This window comes from Molossus molossus, unplaced genomic scaffold (genome assembly GCF_014108415.1).
Source record: "Molossus molossus isolate mMolMol1 unplaced genomic scaffold, mMolMol1.p scaffold_m16_p_11, whole genome shotgun sequence".
Classification (NCBI taxonomy): Eukaryota; Metazoa; Chordata; class Mammalia; order Chiroptera; family Molossidae; genus Molossus; species Molossus molossus.
The window spans coordinates 76,492,309-76,513,808 of NW_023425346.1; the positions used below are offsets into that span (position 1 = coordinate 76,492,309).

General features: G+C 41.7%; 1 protein-coding gene across 2 annotated transcripts in view; it reads right to left on the bottom strand.

Annotated features, from left to right (window-relative positions):
- Window positions 1–1,094: 1,094 nt before the first annotated feature.
- ITGA6 (integrin subunit alpha 6) overlaps window positions 1,095–21,500 on the bottom strand; it is a 77,333-nt gene continuing 56,927 nt past the window's right edge. The window contains exons 14-26 of one of the 2 annotated variants that reach the window (XM_036254101.1): window positions 19,768–19,883; window positions 19,474–19,663; window positions 19,305–19,388; window positions 19,129–19,208; window positions 18,903–18,980; window positions 18,713–18,815; window positions 16,927–17,100; window positions 15,545–15,643; window positions 15,338–15,448; window positions 15,143–15,241; window positions 9,411–9,536; window positions 5,619–5,749; window positions 3,108–3,219 (exon numbers count right to left, since the gene is read on the bottom strand). In XM_036254101.1, the coding sequence (XP_036109994.1) occupies window positions 5,642–5,749; window positions 9,411–9,536; window positions 15,143–15,241; window positions 15,338–15,448; window positions 15,545–15,643; window positions 16,927–17,100; window positions 18,713–18,815; window positions 18,903–18,980; window positions 19,129–19,208; window positions 19,305–19,388; window positions 19,474–19,663; window positions 19,768–19,883 (1,368 nt within the window). In that variant the 3' untranslated portion in view covers window positions 3,108–3,219; window positions 5,619–5,641. Of the gene's footprint in view, window positions 3,220–5,618; window positions 5,750–9,410; window positions 9,537–15,142; window positions 15,242–15,337; window positions 15,449–15,544; window positions 15,644–16,926; window positions 17,101–18,712; window positions 18,816–18,902; window positions 18,981–19,128; window positions 19,209–19,304; window positions 19,389–19,473; window positions 19,664–19,767; window positions 19,884–21,500 lie in introns of both variants that reach the window. The other variant, XM_036254100.1, reaches the window with a different exon arrangement.

A 21,500-nucleotide genomic window follows, 5' to 3' on the forward strand; every position in this document is an offset into this window, starting at 1 on the left:
TTGTAGCAAGTTCTCCACAACCAACAAGGTGTCAATATTTGTAAATGGATCCAAGGAAAGCCCTACACTAAGACCATTACCACTGCCAGGCATCCCTGTGTGTTTATCAAGAGGGAAAGGGTTGGCCTCGCAGGAGTCACACAAAGCTCCGCCGTGACCTCCAGCCGGGTCATTTGTGCCAGAGCCCTCACCAAACCACGGCTACTGACATCCTCACTGGTTATGGTGTTTATACAGTATTACAGAGACTTAATCTGAGTATATCCATGGGACTGTGGCTAAAGGTTCACAGCCTCTGGCCCTTTGTTCAAAAGTACAAATTGCACAATTTTGGGGGTGGTAACACCTGTCTGATCTTCAGAGAATTTAGAAGGCTAAAATTTAATATGTAATAGCACGTATAGTGGAAAACTATTACCTAGTATACGGGATAGATTTTAGATTGGAAATGTATTCAGAAAAGGTGGGGCATACTATATTGTCTGGGCTTGATTTTCATTTATTAAATTGTGATAACCCGGCTAGAGAAGCTTCATAAAATCACTTCAATCTAAATAAAATCCTTTGGTAAAAAAAAATGTTATGACTAGTCAACTCTGCTAAATCGGTCCTTGGTGGTCAATAGAATGACACATGTCACAGCTGGACTGCTCTCACATCCGAAATGTATTCTAAGAAGAAAGCAACTTAGCCATAAGAACTTGGATTTTTTCGTGCCATGGTATCATTGCTAAACAATACCCCCTCCTTCACAGGTATAATATGCCTCTGTAGCAGATGCATCAATGCAAACAGATATCTCCCAATTTACAGATATCTTCAAAAAACCATCTTTAAGATCATGTTCTTTTGAGCATCAACTGAACAGTAGAGCCAAAGGGGTGGGGTGGGATAAGGAGAGTCTTATTTACGTTGGGGTGGGCACCAATATCTTTTGCTGATCTGAGATTATATGGGACCCTAAGAATAAATAAAAGCATTAAAAACTTTAGTTTGGCTTAATGAAATAAGAAGAAAAGAAATTCAGGTTACTTATAATTTTAGAGTTTGTTTCACATATACAGTGTTGTGTTACTAAGCAGTGCACACTTTCATAAAAAAATTTATTTCACACTTTTATACAAATATCCACAGGTATTTTCTAATCATGAAATAATTTTACAATGCTAGTTAGTATAAAAATGTATCAAATGCGAACAGACCAGTGACTTGACTTGAGATGACGTTTTCACAACTATGAACTTAAACACCACTACATTCTTGTTTCTTTGTTACTGAATCACCTTTCACCCCCCTCGCCCCTTTTCAAGGACATTCGTCTTTATAACAAGTTCAAAATATCAGCTTCTTAGCAACCTACAAAGCCAGTGCATTAGGTCCAAGTTACCTAAGCAAGAAACTGAGATTTTAAACAGTTATGACCTGTTCTTGATAAATTTTTGTAAACAAAATATCATTTGTAAAACAATTTTTGTGAATGAAAATTCCAAAGTACAACTAGAATAATGTTCTTAGTATCTTAAAGGTATACGATTTCCAAAGGGAAAAAAAAAAAGTTAAACTCCAAGCTGTGTTTTGTTTTTAAAAGAATGAGACATGGCTTACGCTACATCCAAACAAATTAGCACCTGTTTGCTGTTGCTCCCCACATGACGACATTCTGAAGCACAGTCATTTCCTAAAATCTGGCTTTCACATCTATTCAAGCTCTGTTGAATGTATAGAAGAATATCTTCCTCCTCTCCTCCATTTTTACAATTAAAAAACAATTTGAAGTTTTTGTCAGAGTAGTCCTAAAGTAATTCTGGGAAATAGGGGAGGAAACACAGCAAAAAAATAGAACACTGACTCCCATGAAGTGATTCCAACAGTATTGAAAGCTTAAAAGCCATGTTCTAATGACTTGGCAGCGGGCACTCAGTAGTCTTCCACTGGGTCGTTTGGACCCGCCACAGGCACTCACCATTTCTTTCAAGTCCTGTATATACAGCAGTGACGAAAGGTCAAGAAACAGACCCATTATTTCCAAGAGTTCCTGAAAGTTATAGCATTAAATTCAGAATTGTCACACAGGGCTCTAAACTCAAAAACATGCTATGTCTGTTAGGAATTAAACATCTAACAGTTAATCCCATTTCTTAAACAACCCTTTGGGGCTTGGAGGGAGGGGGTAAGGGTTGTCATGAAGGAAGATGCTTTAATAACTTAAACTTATCTGTAAATTATAACAACTCTCTGGTACATTTATAAAGCATTATTTTCTTTTTGTAGTAAACACTTTAGGTCAAACCAATGACCTCCCATGTTCTAATTCTGATTGCTTAATCTAAAGGATAAACTGGAGAATCTTTGGCCTGTTAGTCAATAACAAAATGGTTTGTAAAAAAAAGAAAAAATAAATACCATATACAAATAAGTATAACTAGCATTCAAGTCTGTTTGCACCTGTGTGTTTTAGTGAAAAGGGAGAATGAAATCTGGATGTTTTTGGTGTGAACAAGTATTCACACATCTGGGACATGGAAAAAGATGGCAGGATGGCAACATCACCTTCTATTGCACATTTAATTTAAGATAGCACTTTGAACTGAAACACAACTACCCCTACGGCATTGTCTTGTGATGGGAGACCGCTGACTTGCAGGTTCTCCAGTCCCACGAGAAGAATGCTTGCGGAGGCCATGCCAATGGTCACTCCACTGGCACGGTGACTGTGGGTGCCTTCCTCCAGTTCCACTATCGGGGGGATGTCAGATGAGCGCACCTGGGCAGGCCCCTTCCCACACGCACCTGCGAGCCAGCCACACCGAAAACAAAGGCAACCCGCAAAGTTAAATTAAGGCAGTTAAAGAAAAATCCACTTCAACAGTCTTACATTTGGCTGTGCAAAACAGGGGCTTCGGGCTACATAACAATGTCCACAGAAGTCAAAACTAGAGGTTCGTACTATGTGTAGTCTGTCTGAAATCAAAATTCAGGTATCAGGCTTTTAAACCGTTTGGATTTCTGAGTTGGGGGGAAAACGTAGTTCGGGTACTCTGAAGCTCTTCCGGTCCCCTAGGAGTAGCTTTCATTTTCATTCCACCTTGTGATCCACTGCTTTTTTTCCAGGTTATCGTTATATTTTTCATCTTTGATCTCTCGCTCTTCTTTCGGGATCTTTACAGCTTGGTATCGGGGAATGCTGTCATCGTACCTAGAGCGTTTAAAGAATCCACACTGGAGAAGGGGGAAGATAAACAGAAGCACGTTAAGTAATCTCAAGGAAAGCAAGTGCACTAAATGGGAATATCTAAGCTTTCTGTTCAGCTGTGCCTACCTCTGGACTAAGGAGAAAATACATGGTTTTCTTTCAAGAAAGGACTAATAGGTTGAAAATAATGCTAACAGCCAGTGGGGATAAATGGAAGAGAAAAACGGTTGTAAAATTGGAAGGAAAGTCCATTTTCCATCTTGTCTTTACATTTGGAAACAATGTAAGGTATCTCCTCACTAAAGTTTAAGTTTATGAAACAGTGCTTCCATTTCTTATCATCATAACACTATATGTAAAAAAGCTACTTTTTAGATTATTAGAAAATCATCTTGAAGAACAATTTTTTAAAGGCCATAAACCAAAGATTATTTCATGCCCTTCTTCCACTAACAAAATAAAACTCAGACAGATATTTTACAAATTACAGTTTGAACAAGCCAGTGTTCATGGGTCAATTTAAGAATCTCCTTTCGCCCTGGCCGGTTTGGCTCAGCGGTTAGAGCGTCGGCCTGCGGTCCAAAGAGACCCGGGTTCGGTTCCCACCAAGGGCGCGTAGCTGGGTTGCAGTTTGTCCCCGGCCCTGGTTGGTCGTGTGGGTGGCAGCCACTCGATGTGTCTCTTTCACGTCGAAGTTTCTCTCTCTCTCTTCCTTTCTCTCCCTCCCACTCTATCTGAACAAAAAATGGGAAAATGTCCTCGGGTAAGGATGAAAAAAAAATATGAATCTTCTCTCCTCCGAGGCTCCAGGACACATCTCTAGCTAGAAGGTCATTTACACTGCCTGGACTTGCTGTTGTGCTTCTAAATTAAGCTGTTTCCTTAATAAATCATGTAGTAACTCTGTCCTGCAATAAAATCAATCATGTAAGGCAGAGAACTTGAGGGAAGTATCACCAGATTAAATTTCAGAGGACGGCCTAATTTCTCTCTTTTTAATCAATATGTATTTTATTCATTTAAAAAACAACAACATTCAATCTGATTCAAAGTAGATTTTTATTAAGAACATATCTGGATATTTAAAAATCAGATTGAATATTTTAAATGAATAAAATATATGTCTTTTTTTTTTTAAAGGTGTTTTTCCATTTAAAAGTGCAGATGGAAGGATGAGGAAAATACTTAGAATGGTTGATTAATTTATTACGTGAACTCAATAGGAACAGAGCATTAACATTGAATGAATTTATGTTATAACAATGTCATGGGCAAAATAAAATTATGTGTATAGTTATCACTGAATCAACAGGAATAATGGACCAAGAAGTTTTGTTTTAAGGCCATTTCTACATGGACTCCTTTATTATTCTGTGCAAAAGAGCCAAAGGCCTATTTATTACAAAATGTGGCTCCTGCCCCATTTGAATAGAGAAGGAAATCAAGGGTGGTGTGCAACACTGGAATGGAAATGTTGGGATTCGTTGCGACAGTGCCATGGAAAGGGATCGTAGGAGCAATTCTCTCCTCTCGTGCCCACAGAAACGGAAAAAGGAACCATCGCCAATTCCCGTTTCCATGGATTTACAAATAAGAGAAGCAAAACATGAACTTAAAATCAACTGAGACCCAAGGTTGAATGAAATCTGTAGGAATATGAAATGAGGTCAAACTCCATTACAACATATTGAAATAAAAACTGTCTAGAGCATTTTTGGACTAGAATTTTGTATACTGAGGGTCACACATTTTAGTAAAGAACTATCTTCTGAAATTGGCCATAATGTCCATCACGCCAATTGCCATAGTTTGTTGTAATGGTCTTTGACCTGAGGTAGATATGCAGGAAAAATGAAGGCGGCATGCTTAGCTAGCATACAATTTCTAAGCAACAATTAAAGCATTCCAAGCCTTCCCCCATCACTTTACAGCAAGGAGATAAAAAAGACGACAGTGAGAAAGCCTTCTGATCAAGAGAAACACCATGTTTCCAACATGCAACAGGTTAATTAGGCAGTCAATGCAAACATCTATCTGTAGGCAATTCCAAAATGGACAAGAAATCGGGAATGATTTCTTATGCATCTTTGAAATTCCAAGTGGGATGCTGCATACTAAATTTAACAACATGTGGCAACCTAGGCTATTAAGCCTCCTTTACAGTTTTCTTCATTGCTATGGGTGATATTTAGCAATAACACCACAAAATAACTCACCTGCAAAGAACGATTCTTTGAGCATTAAAAAAACAAAACTGTGAGCTTTCAAGTGAAATAAATAAAATAATTCCAAGCAAGGCAAGCCAGTGTGGACATTTGGAAACATCTGTTAATGGGACACACACAGCAAGCTGTCGCTCTTAAAGTTAGCCACCACAACCATAGCAGGTCCCACAGCTAGCAATTAAAAAACATCGATCAATTACCCAATAACAGAAGTAGATCAATACTATGCATCAGAAGTAAGCCTTTCTTTATCAGACGGCTGAGTATGGATCTCAGCCTTGTGATATGTGGCATCATAATGATCTTTCTTATTTCTCTTGAAGAAACCACACTACAAGGAAGCAAGGTATTTGGTCAGTTTTACAGTTTGGTGAAGGGCTAAACAAAAAAAAAATCTCAGATTTTAACCTGTTTTCTATTCATGGCTCATGTACAAAGAAACCACTAGGGATCAACTAAAAGTAAACAGCCACTGCACTATGTTACTTGGGGGCAGCAATCAACCCAACTCTATTACCATGGGTCTCTGGTCAAATATTTATATGGATGACATTAGTCAGTTAATTGATTTTTTTTATTTGTAACAGAAATCCTGAGGACAAAACTCATCCTGAAAGAGAAAATGTACACACATCTAATTATAGCTTTGGGTGGTTTCTTCTTACAGAAGAATAGGGACCCCAAAATAGGCATCAGATTGACTTCTGCAGTTTATTGGGATAAAACTTAAAGAATAAATTTTCTAAGTAAGATTTAGCACAAATCCAAATAAAACAAAAAGATACTGTGTTTTTCTGCTTTCCACAGTAAATTTTAGGGAACAAATGCCATTTACTTGAGACCTTTAAATGTGTGGGGTGAAGCACAAAATAAAGTCAAATGTACCACCATGAAAGAATGATTCCAGTCATTTCCCCCAAATTCTGAACCACCATTTAACTCTGAATGGTAGGAACCTATGCTCCTCAGGTTAGGTACTCTAAATGAGTATCAAAATATAATTCCACTCTCTACTATAATTTCCCTCCTTCAACAATGGAGGACTCTGTTTACTTGTATCTAGTTCCGAAGGCCATGAAACTGCCCTCTGAAATATAATTTGGTCAAATAAATCCCTGCCCTCCCGAAAAATTCTGCTTCCAAGTCTGGCAACTCATGAAGGTAAAAATCCAAATCTGCTTTGTACAACATGGAAGCTACTGACTACAAGTAACTATTCAAATTTTAATTAAATTTAAAAGCTAATCCCTCAATCGCACTAGCCATATCTCAAGAGCTTGACAGCTACATGAGACTAGTAACTACCATACTGGGGAGTGCAGCCTCGGAACATTTCCATTATTACAGGCAATTTTATTGGTTAGTGTTGAGACTATTTATCTTGGTATTTATTTGTGACCCTCAATTTAATACACAGTGAATACTCCCAAGCAATTTTCAATAACACGTGCTAGTAAATAGAGTGGAAAAAGAAAGAAATCTGGAAACAGGAGACCTGGTCCTGCCTCCAACTTGGCAACCTCCCTAATATCCATGGGCACAAGCATCTTTATTTGCAAAATAAAGGTGACTAGACCAGCCTGGGGGACTTTTCTCTCTCCCCTCCAAACAAAATTCTATGCAGAATCCCCATATTTAAAGCACAGAAAATGAGAACTGGTCTGGTTGAAGCGGGGATGTTGGCCTTAGCCTCACCTTTAGTCTTGGCACCTATGTCTATGTGCAAAATCCAATTTAAAGGACAATGAACTAGAGTCCTTTCTGGCCCTAAAGTTCTATGACTTTAACACATAAAAATAAATAGTTCCATTTAAAAAAAAAAAAAGAGTATCTGTAAAGTAATAAAAACAATTTTCATGCAAGGATTGTAGATGTTTCGAGTTCACTTGTGAGTTGGAATACTTTATTTATTTAAAATTTTTTTTCTTCATTGATTTTAGACAGAGAGGAAGGGAGAGGGAAAGAGAGATGGAAACATCAATGATCAGCTGCCTCCTGCATGCCCCCCAACAGGGGATCTGGCCCACAACTTAGGCATGTGCCCTGACCAGGAATCGAACCAGCAACCTCTTGGCGCAAGGGTTGATGTTCAACCACTGAAGCCACACCAGCTGGGTGTTTTGCAATACTTCAGAACTTACAAAAAAAGAACCATTAAGATCACCTAGTTCAACTAACTTATTCAACAGCTTTAGGCAAGCCAGGATCCAGTATCCCAGGGAGGTGAAATGATTTGCCCAAGATTATACAGCTTGGATTTCTTAACTCTCAACCCACTAGTATGTCTCATGCTCACTGAAGACTGCTAATAATACTTGCTCCAAAAAGACTATCCTTTGACCTCTTCCAGAGAGTATAAGAAGGCCATCTCAAATATTGGACCTCAAATTCAGTTTCTGATATCAAAATAATTTTCAGGACATTTCCTATATTGGTTGGCTGTACTTAACAAGAGAAACCTACTGCCTGAAAAACATCAGAGGTAGGACTGGCTAATGTACATGCGAGAATAAGTCTTGGCATAAGCAGATACCAAGCTTCAATCATACATTTGGAGGATACCGATAAACTATTTCAGACTGGCAAGAGGAAGTTACTTGGAAAACTAAAGCAAGAAAGAGATGACCAATATTTGAAAGTGAGACTATCCTGACCCCTGTCCATTATATTCTTGGGCCTGAGGAAAGGATAAGGATAGTTTGATCCTAGAGATGGTTGGTTGAGATGTATAATTCTTTATCCAAACCCTTTGGACCAGTGATGTTTGGAAATCTAGAGTTTTTGGCATTTTAGAAAAGCAATATGATTCATACATAATGCCACTGTAACCAAAACATTAATATTTCTGTAGTGGAATTAATGAATAAAGGATACAGACTATAAATAGCCTTTCTTCATATCACGTCAAGTTTTGAGGCCAAAAAGTCATTATAAACTTTCAGTTTTCAGAGGTTTTTGGTTGTTGTTATTTTGCAATTTGTAACTGTTGATAAGGGACTATGGACCTCCATTACTGAGAATAAATCCCAAATCTATGGGTCATAATCTCCGGCAACAAAATTTGCATCCATCTCTCACACACTTTCTGGTAATATAAAGTATTTACTAGTAGGAAGCAGGGAGAAGATATTACATTTTATTTGTAGGACCAATTCTAATGAAGAACATGATATTGAACATGATATTGAAATCTTCCTCATAGGATTTGGTATAGGCTATGATTTGATATAGGCTATGATTACCCTGTTGAGATGGAGTTATTCATTAATTTTATATTCCTAATCTAGCTGCAATGATAATAAATCCCAATTGCTGCCATGAACATTTCTTTACAGACACTGAAATTAACAGGGATTCAGATTCAGATTAATGTGATACCCAACAATTTGGCCTAGATTTAGAAAATGATTTAATCTTAGATGAAGATATAAGTAATAAAAATTTTAAAATTTGTTACTTGCCTGCTCTGGCCTGTTTTGCTCAGTGGTTAGAGCGTCAGCCCACAGACCAAAGAGTCTCGGGTTTGATTCCAGTCAAGGGCACATACTTTGGTTGAGGTTCAGTCCCCAGCCCTAGTCGGGGTTGTGCGGGAGACAACCAATCTATGTCTCTCTCTCACATCGATGCTTCGCTCTCTCTCCCTCCCTCCCTTCCACTCTAACTGAAGATAAATGGAAAAATATCCTCAGGTGAGGATTAAAAAAAGAAAAATTGTTACTTGCCTAACACGCTAAATTCCATGTGAAAAACATTAAAATTTATACATTTAAAAATCTTCTTATACTGTATAAATAATATACCTTTAAACAGTGGATATGCAAGTGTTTATTTTAAAATTCTCAACTTTGTTGTATATTGGAAAAGTTTCATAATAAAATGTTGGGAAGAAGGAATCAATGATAAAAATGTAGAGATACTATCAGTGTTCATTCACTTTTTAAAAAACATAAAATGTTTATAATCACGAAATTCAAATGTCAGATACAACTTACCTTCCATAATAAAAGAACTAATAGAGCAAGCATCAGAATTCCAGCAAGAATAGCCACTAGGATGATCCACCAGGGGACTCCTGAATACTGAGCTACAGTCTTTGAGGGAAAAACAGTCACCCGAACCTATGGGCCACACAAGAGAGCAACACGATTATAAAATTGGAAGACAGTCGACACCAGGAATGTGCAGTTCTAACTATGCTTCCAGACACATTTCGGACAATGCAGCTGTGGAAGGACGAGATGCCCTTTGGATGCGAGCTCCTCCTCTTAGTGATGGAATACTGCTTCAACAGACATTCCTGGAGATCTGTCCCTAGAACCTGGAAAAGGCTGGGTTATGTTTTGACAAAGTGTTTCTTTCTTCGCCAACTTAGGTCTTAAAATTTTCTGTTATCAAAAGAAGATAAAATTATATATCATATTCAACACCAAGTTACAACAGTTAATACACAGCCAAATTTGTTTCATCTATACAACCTGGTATCTTTGTGAGAATGACCACACTTTTTAAAAAATTAGCTTTCACCATTGAAAATAACAGGGCCAGTTTATGCACCATTAGCCTACATGCCTCACTCAGATTTTAAAGACGTTGTGAAATATAAAAACCGGGATAGGGCTGCATGACTGATGCCATTTTAACTCTTCCTTAGGATAGTAAACTAGGACCCTCATGAACAACACAGCCTCCTGAAATGGCTTGGTGCCGTCTTCTACAGCAATGTGCATGGGCAGTTTAGGCCCTGGATTCATTCAGAGGCAGCTTAGATGGGAAGCTTAATGTCCGAACATGTGATGATTGGCAAATACCAATTAAACAGAAATAGTGTTCATTCAGAAATCTACAAAGTTACCCATGAAAATTCACAACCACCCAGTTAACATAGATTTAGAATTCAAGTGAATTTTTGGGATGCCGGGAGAAGACTTTTCAAAGCCTATAAAAAACCTGGTGATTGCTCCAAATATGATTTTGTAAACTATACTGATTGGATCAATCACTTTGTAGTTCCTGCTATTTCTGAGTTAAGAGAACAAAGAGCAAAGAAAACTTACCAGGGAGCATTTAACTTCTGAAAAGTATTTTAGTCCAGTATTCTACATGAGTATTGAGCACTGGATGCTGCCTATTATGTTTCTACATCTACACTGTTCTTCAATACTTCTAAATTATAATTCTCTTTTTAATCTCTTCATTAAAATACTTCCCTTCCTACTCATACTAGAAAACACCTATCAACCCCATTTGACTCAGAAAATACTTAAAAAGCAAAAGAGAACTGCTTTTCTTTAAACATTTAGCAGGAAGGATGGCTGAGTTTTCAGCCAACTATATTGACTAAACACCTTTATCAGCTCCCCCGTTTCCTGTTTTGCTCTCAATGAGGTTTCGCTCTAGCTCCCACCCCAGAGGGGGCCTCAGAGCTCACTTCCCCTCCCCTCCCCCTCCCCCAGGTGTCCCAGCTGTAAGGAAAAAGCAACCCTTCCTTAAGATTACTGGCTCTAACACCGGGATATTCACAACGTAGGGAAGAAAGAATGACGAGACCAGTGCAGAAATAATCTTGCTGATGTGACTGGTAAACTGACTAATCCAAAACAAAGATCATTTCAATTAGACTGTGCTGAATTTCACTGAACTTGGCTTCCCTAGGATCTAGCATAATGAAGGTACACAATGTGTCCTTGGGGGCAAGGTGACAACCTGGAAGGGCCATCGTCATTTGTAAGAATAAGTTCTGATAAAACTGGATGTGGAGAGTAGAGACTGGCCTATGCCGAAGGGAATCAACCTTATTATAACCCCACTGTATACCAAAACCGTTTAAATAGCTGATAAAGAGGGAAATCACTCCCACAAAACATCCAACAGCATCCTGGCTGAACAAGGTAACTTGATTTGTAGCCTAGGGTGGTAGGGTGGGTAGGTGGGAATTCAGTTGAGAGCTCTAAACCCCAGGTCTGGCTATCATTCTAATCATAACTTGGAGCCTTATAGAAACTGCAGAACAACTCGCTGGACTAAGACTGAGAGGACCAAAGGCAGGGCTAAAAGGGCAGGTGTGCACTGCAAACCAAGTGTGTGTGAGGCCACGCTGGGGACCAGTGAGGTGAGAAGTCAGTGAGCAAGATTTTATTGTTTGTTTACTTCAATTGTCAACTGAAGGGTTTTTGTTTTTTGTATGACGACAGTCTTTCTCCATCTGGGATTAGGAATAAGAAGAGCTGGCCTTAGAATCGGGTGGCGGGAGACGAACTTGGAGCTGCAATTCCCAGAGCTCCGGGAAGCCTCTTCTCATCTCGCCACCGCAACTCACTGGTGGACAGTAACCGGTTCAGGGGGGCGGAAGTTATCCCAACTCTAACACCAACTATATTTTTCGGTTTCATTAAAATCAAGTCATTTCCACAGGGATGGCCTCCCCCATCATGTGCCTGTAGGGGGAAGGGGCTTAGCTGCTGCTGCATCTAATTCCACCAGCAGTGGGCAGTGCTCAGACTACAGTCACCTCCCTCTGCGGAAATGCTCCCCTAAATCCCTCTGTAACGGGAGGCCCTCCACTGCTGCTGGATAGCAGTATGTATCACCAGATGGAAGGATTTTCATATTTTATAAAACTCTCTATTAAAGACACATTCCCTTTAGTGAATGTTCCTCCTATCAGAAATCCATCTTACAATAGGATCCACCTCAAGCTCTCTGAATTTAGAGCCCCCCCCCCAAAAAAAAGAAAAGAAAAATTGCATTCCCCTGAAAAATGATAGGTTTTTTACCTATCATATGTCCTTTGTCTTTGGCAGCTTAGATCCTCTCTTCCTACTTCCTTAGGGATGAAGTGGGGACTAGAAGTACAACCAGTAAACACCTCCTCCCCTTCCCTGGCTTATGTCGAGGATACCGGCCTGCTTAGCGTCCTCCATGGAGTTCTGACCAGCTGACCCTGGATCCTACTCACTAAGCTGCTTCTCTAGCATTTGTGTAGAGAAGGCACACAGTCCTTAATACGTGCTCGTTTACTGATAGATTTAATTTAGTTGATGCTAAAATATAAACCGCCTAATCTGGTTCAATTAGGTGACCAGCTCTCTCTGATTTTGTTATAACAGTGTCTTTAAAGGATTTAATTGACAAGGGAACACAAAATTCTTTAAAAATTGGTTTGGCCCGGCCAGTTTGGCTCAGCAGTTAAAGTGTTAGCCTACAGACAAAAAAGTTGCGGGTTTAATTCAGTCAAGAGCATGTACCTCGGTTGCAGTTGGTCCCCGGCCCTGATCGGAGTCATGCCGGAGGCAACCAAACAATGTGTCTCTCTCACATCAATGTTTCTTTCTCTTTTCCTCTCTCTCTCTCCCTCCCTCCCACTCTATCTGAAGATGGAAAAATATCCTCAGGTGAGCATTTAAAAAAAACTGGTTTGGTTACAAGAGAACAAAAAGGTTTTTTCTTTTTCTTTCTTTTAAAGCCTGAGTTAGAGTAAAAGCAATAGGAAGAAGTTTCTACATAAAGACTAAAAGACAAGACTGAAAAACTCAACCTCCTGCCCTGGCCGGTTTGGCTCAATGGTTTAGAGCATCAGCCTGGGGTCCAGAGAGACCCGGGTTCGATTCCCGCTAAGGGTGCGTACCTCGGTTGCAGTTTGTCCCTGGCCCTGGTTGGTCATGCGGGTGGCAGCCACTCGATGTGTCCCTTTCACATCAGTGTTTCTCTCTCTCTCTCTCTCTCTCCCTCCCACTCTACCTGAACAACAACAACAAAAAAATAGGAAAAATGTCCTCGGGTGAGGATTAAAAAAACAAACAAAACTCAACCTCCTTTGCTTCTATCTCCAAAGAAAAATAATCTTCAGACTGGAAAAAAAGATTAAGCTAGATAAAGATAAAATTAAAACCATGATAAGTGAGGCAATGAAAAGGAAAGGCATTCTGATATTTGAAATAAGCTAAAATCTTTAGGCTCCAAAACACTACTCCTTAAAATTAGAAAGAAAGGTGTAAATATGATATCTGAGCTATTGTATCTCACAAATCACAGTTAGTTGAAGTATCATAAGACTAGAGATAAAACAATGTCTTGGTTTTCTAAAGAAAGGAGGTCTAGATATAAGACCAGTAATCCATGCACAAATCTACCAATTATTAAATAAAGTGGGATCACAGCAAAGTCTCCAATTTCCATTAACAAGCATGAATTTTCCAAGCCCAAGAACATAAAATGCCCCAAAGCACTTCCTGCTCATTTGTGACCCAGCCACTGGACTGGACACCAGGGCCCCCAGTTCCACCATCTTTCAGAAACAAGAACCTCTGATGAAGAGCCATAAACCCCACATCTGGTCTCATCTCCCCAAGCTAGTCCTGTGATGCTAACAGATGGACAACCCACATGAATTTGAGATTTGGGGAGCAAGTACTAGAGTCAAATAACAGTACAGTCGCCCCTCGCCACTTTGCTCTTCGACGTTCGCGGCTTCACTCTACGCAGTTTTTTCAAATACTATACTACATTGGAAAAAACCGCGACAGAGTGAAGCCGAGAGAGTCAAAGCGCCAAGTGGCCAGGGACGACTGTATAAAGAATCCTACTTCGTGGAAATTCATTTATTGCGATAGAGTCTGGAACTGATTAACCATGATAAACTAGGGCCAACTGTAGCACTAAAGTCAGATAATTGTTCGTTTGTTTTTGTTTTTTGTACGTGCCCCTAGTGGGAACCAAACCCGGGACTCTCTGGTCCACAGGCCGACACTCCAACCGCTGACCCAAACCGGCCAGGGCTAAAGTCAGATACTCATGGGACCACAAATTACATCACCTTCCTCCTCCCCCTCTTTCTCCCCCCCTTTTCCCCTACTGGGGATGGAGCAGGCTGGGAATCCAACCAGCAACAGCCTGGTGCATGGGACGACACTCAGTCCACTGAGCCATACCAGTGGGGCCTCAGCAAACATTTAAAAACCAAGTTTTAGGCTGAGATGCTGGGAGGTACTGGCCCCAGCGTAAGCTGAACCAGGCAGACCACACATTAGCTACTCTGCCCATCCCTGACCATGTGGGAGTCCCACTGTCTGGCTAGGGCTGGCCCGGGAGGAGGGAGACCTGGAACCTGCTCACTTGTGCCAAGCATGATGGACAACTGAGGAGCTGGGTGCTTAGCTCCGAAGAGAGTAAGAGTGACATGCGCAAGGAGCCATGGCAGTTTCTTTCCATTATTTCAAAGGCTCTCTCGGCTACATGGCCAAGAGAGAGAACTTACTTTGAACTTATTCCAAGGGGTATCACCAGGGACTGAGTTTATAAGAGTCAATTTTGGGTTCATTCATATAGAGATCTTTTCTAATAACCACAGCTGGCCACACACAGCAGGAGCTGCACCGTAAAGCAGTGAGGTTACCATCACTGGGGGTCCTCCCCATCGGCTGCAGCATCAGGGATGGTCTAACCCACGGGTTTCTAGAGTTGGGAGATGCACCCGTTCTTCCACTGGGCCAAGAGCTCTCAAGTCTACCATGTGCACTGCAGAACCGGAGGACCCCAGATTCACTTCTTTTTTCAATGATTCTATTAAAATTCAGTGTGCGGTGGCAGCACCTTAAGACATCAGATTTTTCCTTAACAGGGGTAAACAAGGCTGTGAAATGAACGCCAAAGCAGTCTGTCCTCGGGTCGTGGGCATGGGATAGCGGGAAGAGAGTTTGCCCCAAAGGAAGACTGGGCGACTTCTCACCTGAGTGCCTGCGTTTGGCAGCTTGATGTTCTCGGTGGCAGCAGCTACATCAATGGAAGCCCGCACGAGAATGTCCAAGTAGTTCATTTTAGAATATTCCTGTTTGGAGACAAAGTTAGCGAATGCATTAGGGAAGTGAGAAACGCCCCAGGAGGTGGCAGATGACTTCCGGGGACAGCCTCACGGCAGCCACACCTCTAGAAACGTGCTGTTCCACAACCTCGAGCGCAGAACCACGGAGGCCTTGCTGTCCAGCCCACGCAGCGGGCAGCTGATCCTCACGCAGTTCACGTTGACGCTGCAGTTCTGGGAGGACAGGGAGGGCAGCGGTTAATTGCAGGGGCTTGGGGGAGACCTTCCGCCCTTCCTCTCTCGGAGTCGCAGTTCTTGAAAAATACTTACAAGGGTCTGGTATTTTCTTTCAGCAAATAAAGAAAACTTTCTGCTATCGTCAATCTGTTTTTCGGCAATATCCCGTTTCTTTCTTGAGTTGTGCGACTCCTGAAAAGAATTATACCCCAAATTATTCCACCTAACGTAATTCTTGGTTATGGCAGCACAAACCTTTTGAGCACACCCTCCCCCATGATGCCCAATTCACAAAATCCACAATATCTGCCCTGTTCCTGTAGCCAAAGGCGCAGAAATAATATAAGTGTAAGATCCCCAAGTGTTATTACCTCACTTCAAATGGACTGATGTAAGTAATTTATTCCCACTCTGACCTGAAAACCCAGGGAGAGAAAGAGACTTGCTTTATTCTGTCTCTCCACCAAACTGTGAGCATCCTAAGACAGGGATCAAATCTCATCCCTAGATCCCTAGCACCAGCTCGGGACCTAACATAGGGTAAAAAGTCAGCACATTTTGAATGAACAGGTGACGCTGAAGAACAGGAAAAGAACTAGCACATGACTCATTCGAAGTACGGTACTGAAAACTAAGCCTTGTAGGAAGTTTTAAAATTGCATTTTCCTTAAAATAAGGATTAGGAATAATGAACCATCTCGTTTCTCCAAGTTGGTGAATAGAGGATCATGCTATAAGCCACCAACTATGAACACTCATCATACCCGTCATTAGCGTTCAGGAGAGAAGAACAGAGTAACAGAGCACGTCTTCCCGAAACGAGGGTGAACGAGAGCCTGGCGGGGGGGTTGTGCGGGCGGCAGAGTGGAGGCTGGGAGCAAGCAGAGCTGAGCTCCAGGGCTCAATCTGCCTCTTAAAGGCAGAGCGACAGAGAAAGTTCACCTCCCTGAATTTCAAGTCCCTCATCTATGAAATGGTGAAGAAAAAGACCTCACAGGACTATCAGGAGAAAACGCACAGAGAATACTTAGCACAGTGCCTAAGACATAGTAAGTACTCAATACATATTATTTACTGTTTTAAAAGATGAGAATGAAACACTTTCAAGGTCACTTGCTAAGGTGCCAACATTTTTTGGAATGAGTTTGGTTCCAGTGGGAGTTTACATTGGCGGGCCTGCCCCCCGGAGCCTGTCCCAGTCCTCCTTACATGTCATATTGGGTCATACCACTACAGAAAATGTCATTTGTTTCAATAAGCAGCGAATGGCTCTGACGTAGGAGCCATAATGGTCTCTAATCAATGGAAGTCCTCAGCCTGGCTGGTTACACAACCGCAGAAGAGACACTCTGGTACCAAGGGAGAAGCCAACAAGCCAGCATATCCATTTCCTAAGAAAAGGACTGGGTTTCCCCTCAAAAGTCAGCTTCTCCTGTTTAAATCTATGGAGACACGAGATAAACCAACCAACACACCTTTAAGTCCAGAGGGTTTATTTCATTTGATGGCTCGCAAGTTATCTTTTCCAATCCTTTGGATTCTACTTTGACCAAGTAAAGCAACCATTTGCCATTACTAATTTCTTTTGGCCACTGGATATTCAAGGTTGCTGTGCCGAGGTTTTTAAGAGGTTTGCCCAAGTTAATAACCTGTTAGGAAACAAGACGTTATGTCAGTGTGATTGTCCTGATGTAGAGTTAAGCAGCAGCTCCTATTGCCAAGAGAAAAAAGCGAAAATCCCTGGCATAATCATACAATCAAAGCCAAGGCCCCAAAACTAGCCTATAGATAGGGTATTCAAAATAGAGATCTGTGCTTAAAAAATGCTTGTCAATAAATATAGAGGGGGAAAAAAAGATCAAAGCAAAACGATGGTTCATTCAATCCAGGAAGAACTGCAGTGTGCAACAGATTACGGGGGCAGATACTCCTGCTCTCAACGTGCCAGGGGGTCACATGTGTGTGAACCGCTCTGTCACCACCCTGCTGGGCAGAGGACAACACCCTGCTGTGGCAGTGCAGAACCACCTGCTTCTGGGAAACCCCTCCTACCGCGAAAATGAAGCTGTCTTCTACTACCGTAGGAGGCTTGGGATAACAACTGAGAGACTGAGCAAAGCTACGTAATGGCAGCCCAGCAGGTGTGGCTCAGTGGATGGAGCGTAGTCCTATAGACTGAGAGGTCCGGGTTCAATTCCGGATGAGGCTGCAGGCTCCATCCCCAGTGGGGGGCGTGCAGGAGGCAGCCAATAGATGTTTCTACCTCTCTCTCCCTTCCTCTCTCTAAAAAAAAATAAAAACATACTTAAAAAACAAACAAAAAAAACCTACATGATGGCAGCCGTGAATCTACAAGGCCACGCTGGGGGTGGAACAACTTCCTGCAGCAGAAGCCAGACAGGTACCAGCCCCGCTGTCTGCGTGGAGGACTGCTCTGGAACCCAGACTTCTCCCTCAGCCACACCTGCAGGGGCGTCACAGCCGCTGCCGCAACCTGTCACCGCTGTCTGTCTGGCGAAGAGCTGCACAGAGGAGAATTCAGCCTCTTTACCTTGCTGGAGTCGGGGGGGAGGGGGGTGCTCATTCTTGCCATTTCAGACATAAACTTCAACAATGGGCACTACGCTTTCAGGAACGGGGTTTCAGCCACACAGACCTGAGATCCACATGAGCTACAGCCAACTGTGCCATGCGTTTGTGCTCCCTGAACTGGGCTTAGGCCACTGTGCTTGCCCACTTTGGACTGTTCACAGCAATCACTCGTCCCTCCTAGGGGCATATGCCAATTCCACATTCCCCAGCACAAAACTAGGCTTGCAAGAGGTGAGTGGGCATGAACCGCAACAGTAAGAGAGATGGCCTTTAAAACGAGGAAGCAATAAATCATAATACATTCTAAAGCCAAATATAAATTACTCTGAGATTTTCCTGTGTGTTTTACAGACAGACTCTGGGGGGGGGGGGTAATAAATCAAGTGTCCCTTTGTCTCTATACCACATATACATGAAAAACTCTCTAATAAGAAAACCAAACTGAACTCGATCCTGTTGAATGACAGGTGCTGTTCTCTAGTCTGGAGGACAAAACTTTTATTGTAAGCCACTGTGTTGATGAAAAACTGGCACACTCACTTTTAACTACCATTTACCAAGCTTATCTGTTAATATTATTTATTTAAATGACATATTCAAGACCATATTTAGTATGTGTTCACTTCTGTTGTCTTATTTATAATAAAGGGACCAACTGTGACAACTTACCCTGAACTCATACTCGATCAAACTTCCCACTTCATCTTCAGACTTCATAGCTTGCTCACCTAGGACTGTCCCTCCAAAATACACCTGCGAAGGCTTAGCAACTCTGTTAAATTAAAAAACACCAGTTTAAGTGAGGATTGTAAGTGGTTCTTTCAAACACTGATTTGTTATGCTAAACACAAACACTTACCCAGAGACAGATAAAAGCAGTTCAATAACCACTTTTGCAGACGCTGTAATTGAAGCCAAATTATCTTGATTGCTTGTTCTGAAAATGAAAAGGAAACAATAGGGTTTTATTTTAACAGTCAGTTTTCTCATTACAATTACACTTCTCTTATGAGTTAGATCAGGGCCAATTCATTGGCTGTGTTTTCACGAAAGAATTCTGACGGAAAGGTTGAAGTGACTCTTACGTTTCCAACTTCAGATTAATATCCAGATCTGTGGTGTCAAAGGTGACCTCAGTTGTACTTAAAATCAAATAAAAAGTAACCTAAAAAATAAAAATAGCTATTAACACAGGCCAAGCATACTGACATTGTCATGGCATTTAAAACAGTAAAATTCAGTATGTGAAGGCATCACCTACACTGGAATTTCTTTTAAAAGGATTTCCAAGCTCACAGTCTGCTTGTGACCCATTCTGGTTGGCAACACAGCTCAACTGTTTCTCCTGCAACAGAAAAACACACTAGGTCACAACAGGTCCACTCACAGCGCCGGTTTCCCCCTCCCAACGGGGCTCCAACCGTACTCACAGGGAAAGCCTTCAGTTCTCGATATGCGGAGTAAGTCAGAGTGTCCGGAAAAGTTGCAATGAGCTTAGCTTCGTGTGCATCATCGCCATCTTTCGTGGGGTTCCTCGGGTCGGAAGGGCTGTTGGTCACTGTTATTTCTAAAGCAATGTCCTTCTGATCTTTTAGAACTAGTTCTGGAACCCCTTTTTGACTATTAAAGAAGAGAAAAACAACAAGTCCTCAAATGTGTTTTCAGTAAACCCTTTTATAACAAAGCCAGAGCCACACTGACTAGTGCTGCAGAGCAATTCTTACATGGGGAGATAAGAAAATTTGTCCTGATTTCCCTCTCGGGTACCGAACTTGTATTCTAGTTTAAGGTTGCTGTTACATACGTTGTCGTCTCCACATCCCTCTTTTAAGAAGTGCACCTGTAGGAAAACAAAACCATGGTGATTTCTGCCACTTAGGACTCACAAAGGCACCGACAGGTGACTGGCTGTCTCCACACTGTTCCTTTCCCTGCGTGGCAATGACCAGAACAGAAGTCAAGCTTCAGATGTCCTCTGGCATGCAGGCAATGCCCACGCGGTCTAACAGAACTGTGTTTTAAGACACTTTGACCAGGGCACTGAGGTGGGGTGGGGTAGTTAAGGGGTGAGTTTCGCAGCCACGCAGGTCTGTTTCAAACCTGGCTCTGCCACTCACTTCGCTGTGTGGCTTCGGGAGAGTCTCACAAGTAACGTGGACACCACCACTCTACTGTACAGGGCTACTGTAATAATGATCATGATGCTGCCTAACACGATTATGCATAACTCATTTAATCCTCAAAACAGACCCAGGAGGAAGATACTAATATGAGCTCCATTGTACAGATGAGGACACAGAGTTTAAGGTCAGGACAGCAAATGGCTGAGTATCCAGCACAGTGCGAACGGTGCTCGATAATCACACTGATAAGTAATCAGGAAAACTGTCTCCTTGCTTGGTATGTTTAACATGACTACAGAGCTGGGAATATACACAAAAAATATTAATGTGGTGACCAATAACATCAGAAGTATATAAAAATATACAAAGGTAGCCCTGGCCGGTTTGGCTCAGCGGTTAGAGCGTCGGCCTGCGGTCCGGAGAGACCCGGGTTCGGTTCCCGGTAAGGGCACGTACCTCGGTTGCAGTTTGTTCCCGGCCCTGGTCGGTTGTGCGGGTGGCAACCACTCGATGTGTCCCTTTCACATCGATGTTTCTCTCTCTCTCTCTCTCTGTTCCTCTCTCTCCCTCCCACTCTACCTGAACAAAAAAAAGTGGAAAAATGTCCTCGGGTGAGGATAAAAAATTAAAAAATAAAATAAAATAAAATAAAAAAATATATACAAAAGTATAAGGAGCTATACCTGGTGACAATAAAGACGACAATGTGTAGGTTTAGGCAGCAGCTCCTAAGCCTGACACAGGGAGTACTCACTTCCGAAAAGCTCAGCAGCACAGCACCAGAACCAGGGGCCTGAGTGCCACTGGAGGACCAACGGGATTTTATTTATTCATTGTTTTATGCTCACCTGAGGACATTTTCCCATTTTAGTTCAGATAGAATAGGAAAGAGAGAGACAGAAAGAGAGAGAAACATCAACATGAGAGAGACACATTGAAACATCGACGTGAGAGACACATCGACTGGTTGCCTCCCGCACGACCCCAACCAGGGCCGGGGACGAACTTCAATTGAGGTAGGTGCCCTTGACTAGAATCGAATCCGCAACTCACTGGTCCACGGGCCAATGCTCTAACTGCTGAGCCAAACCGGCCATGGCACCAACAGGATTTTATAGCCTGTGCAAAATGCCAAATTAAGATGTCGCAGCTCCCAGCCTAATCTTGCATCTCAACCAACGTAAACCCTGGCAAACAGACCCCACACCAGAGGTCCACAGCAAGCCATATAATTTTCTCCTAAGATTTTAGGCTACACTTAGCACTAAATGACTATTTCACTGCTGCTAATTTTTTGACTTGCTAAATTTTGATATTCCTTGATTTAAATGTTC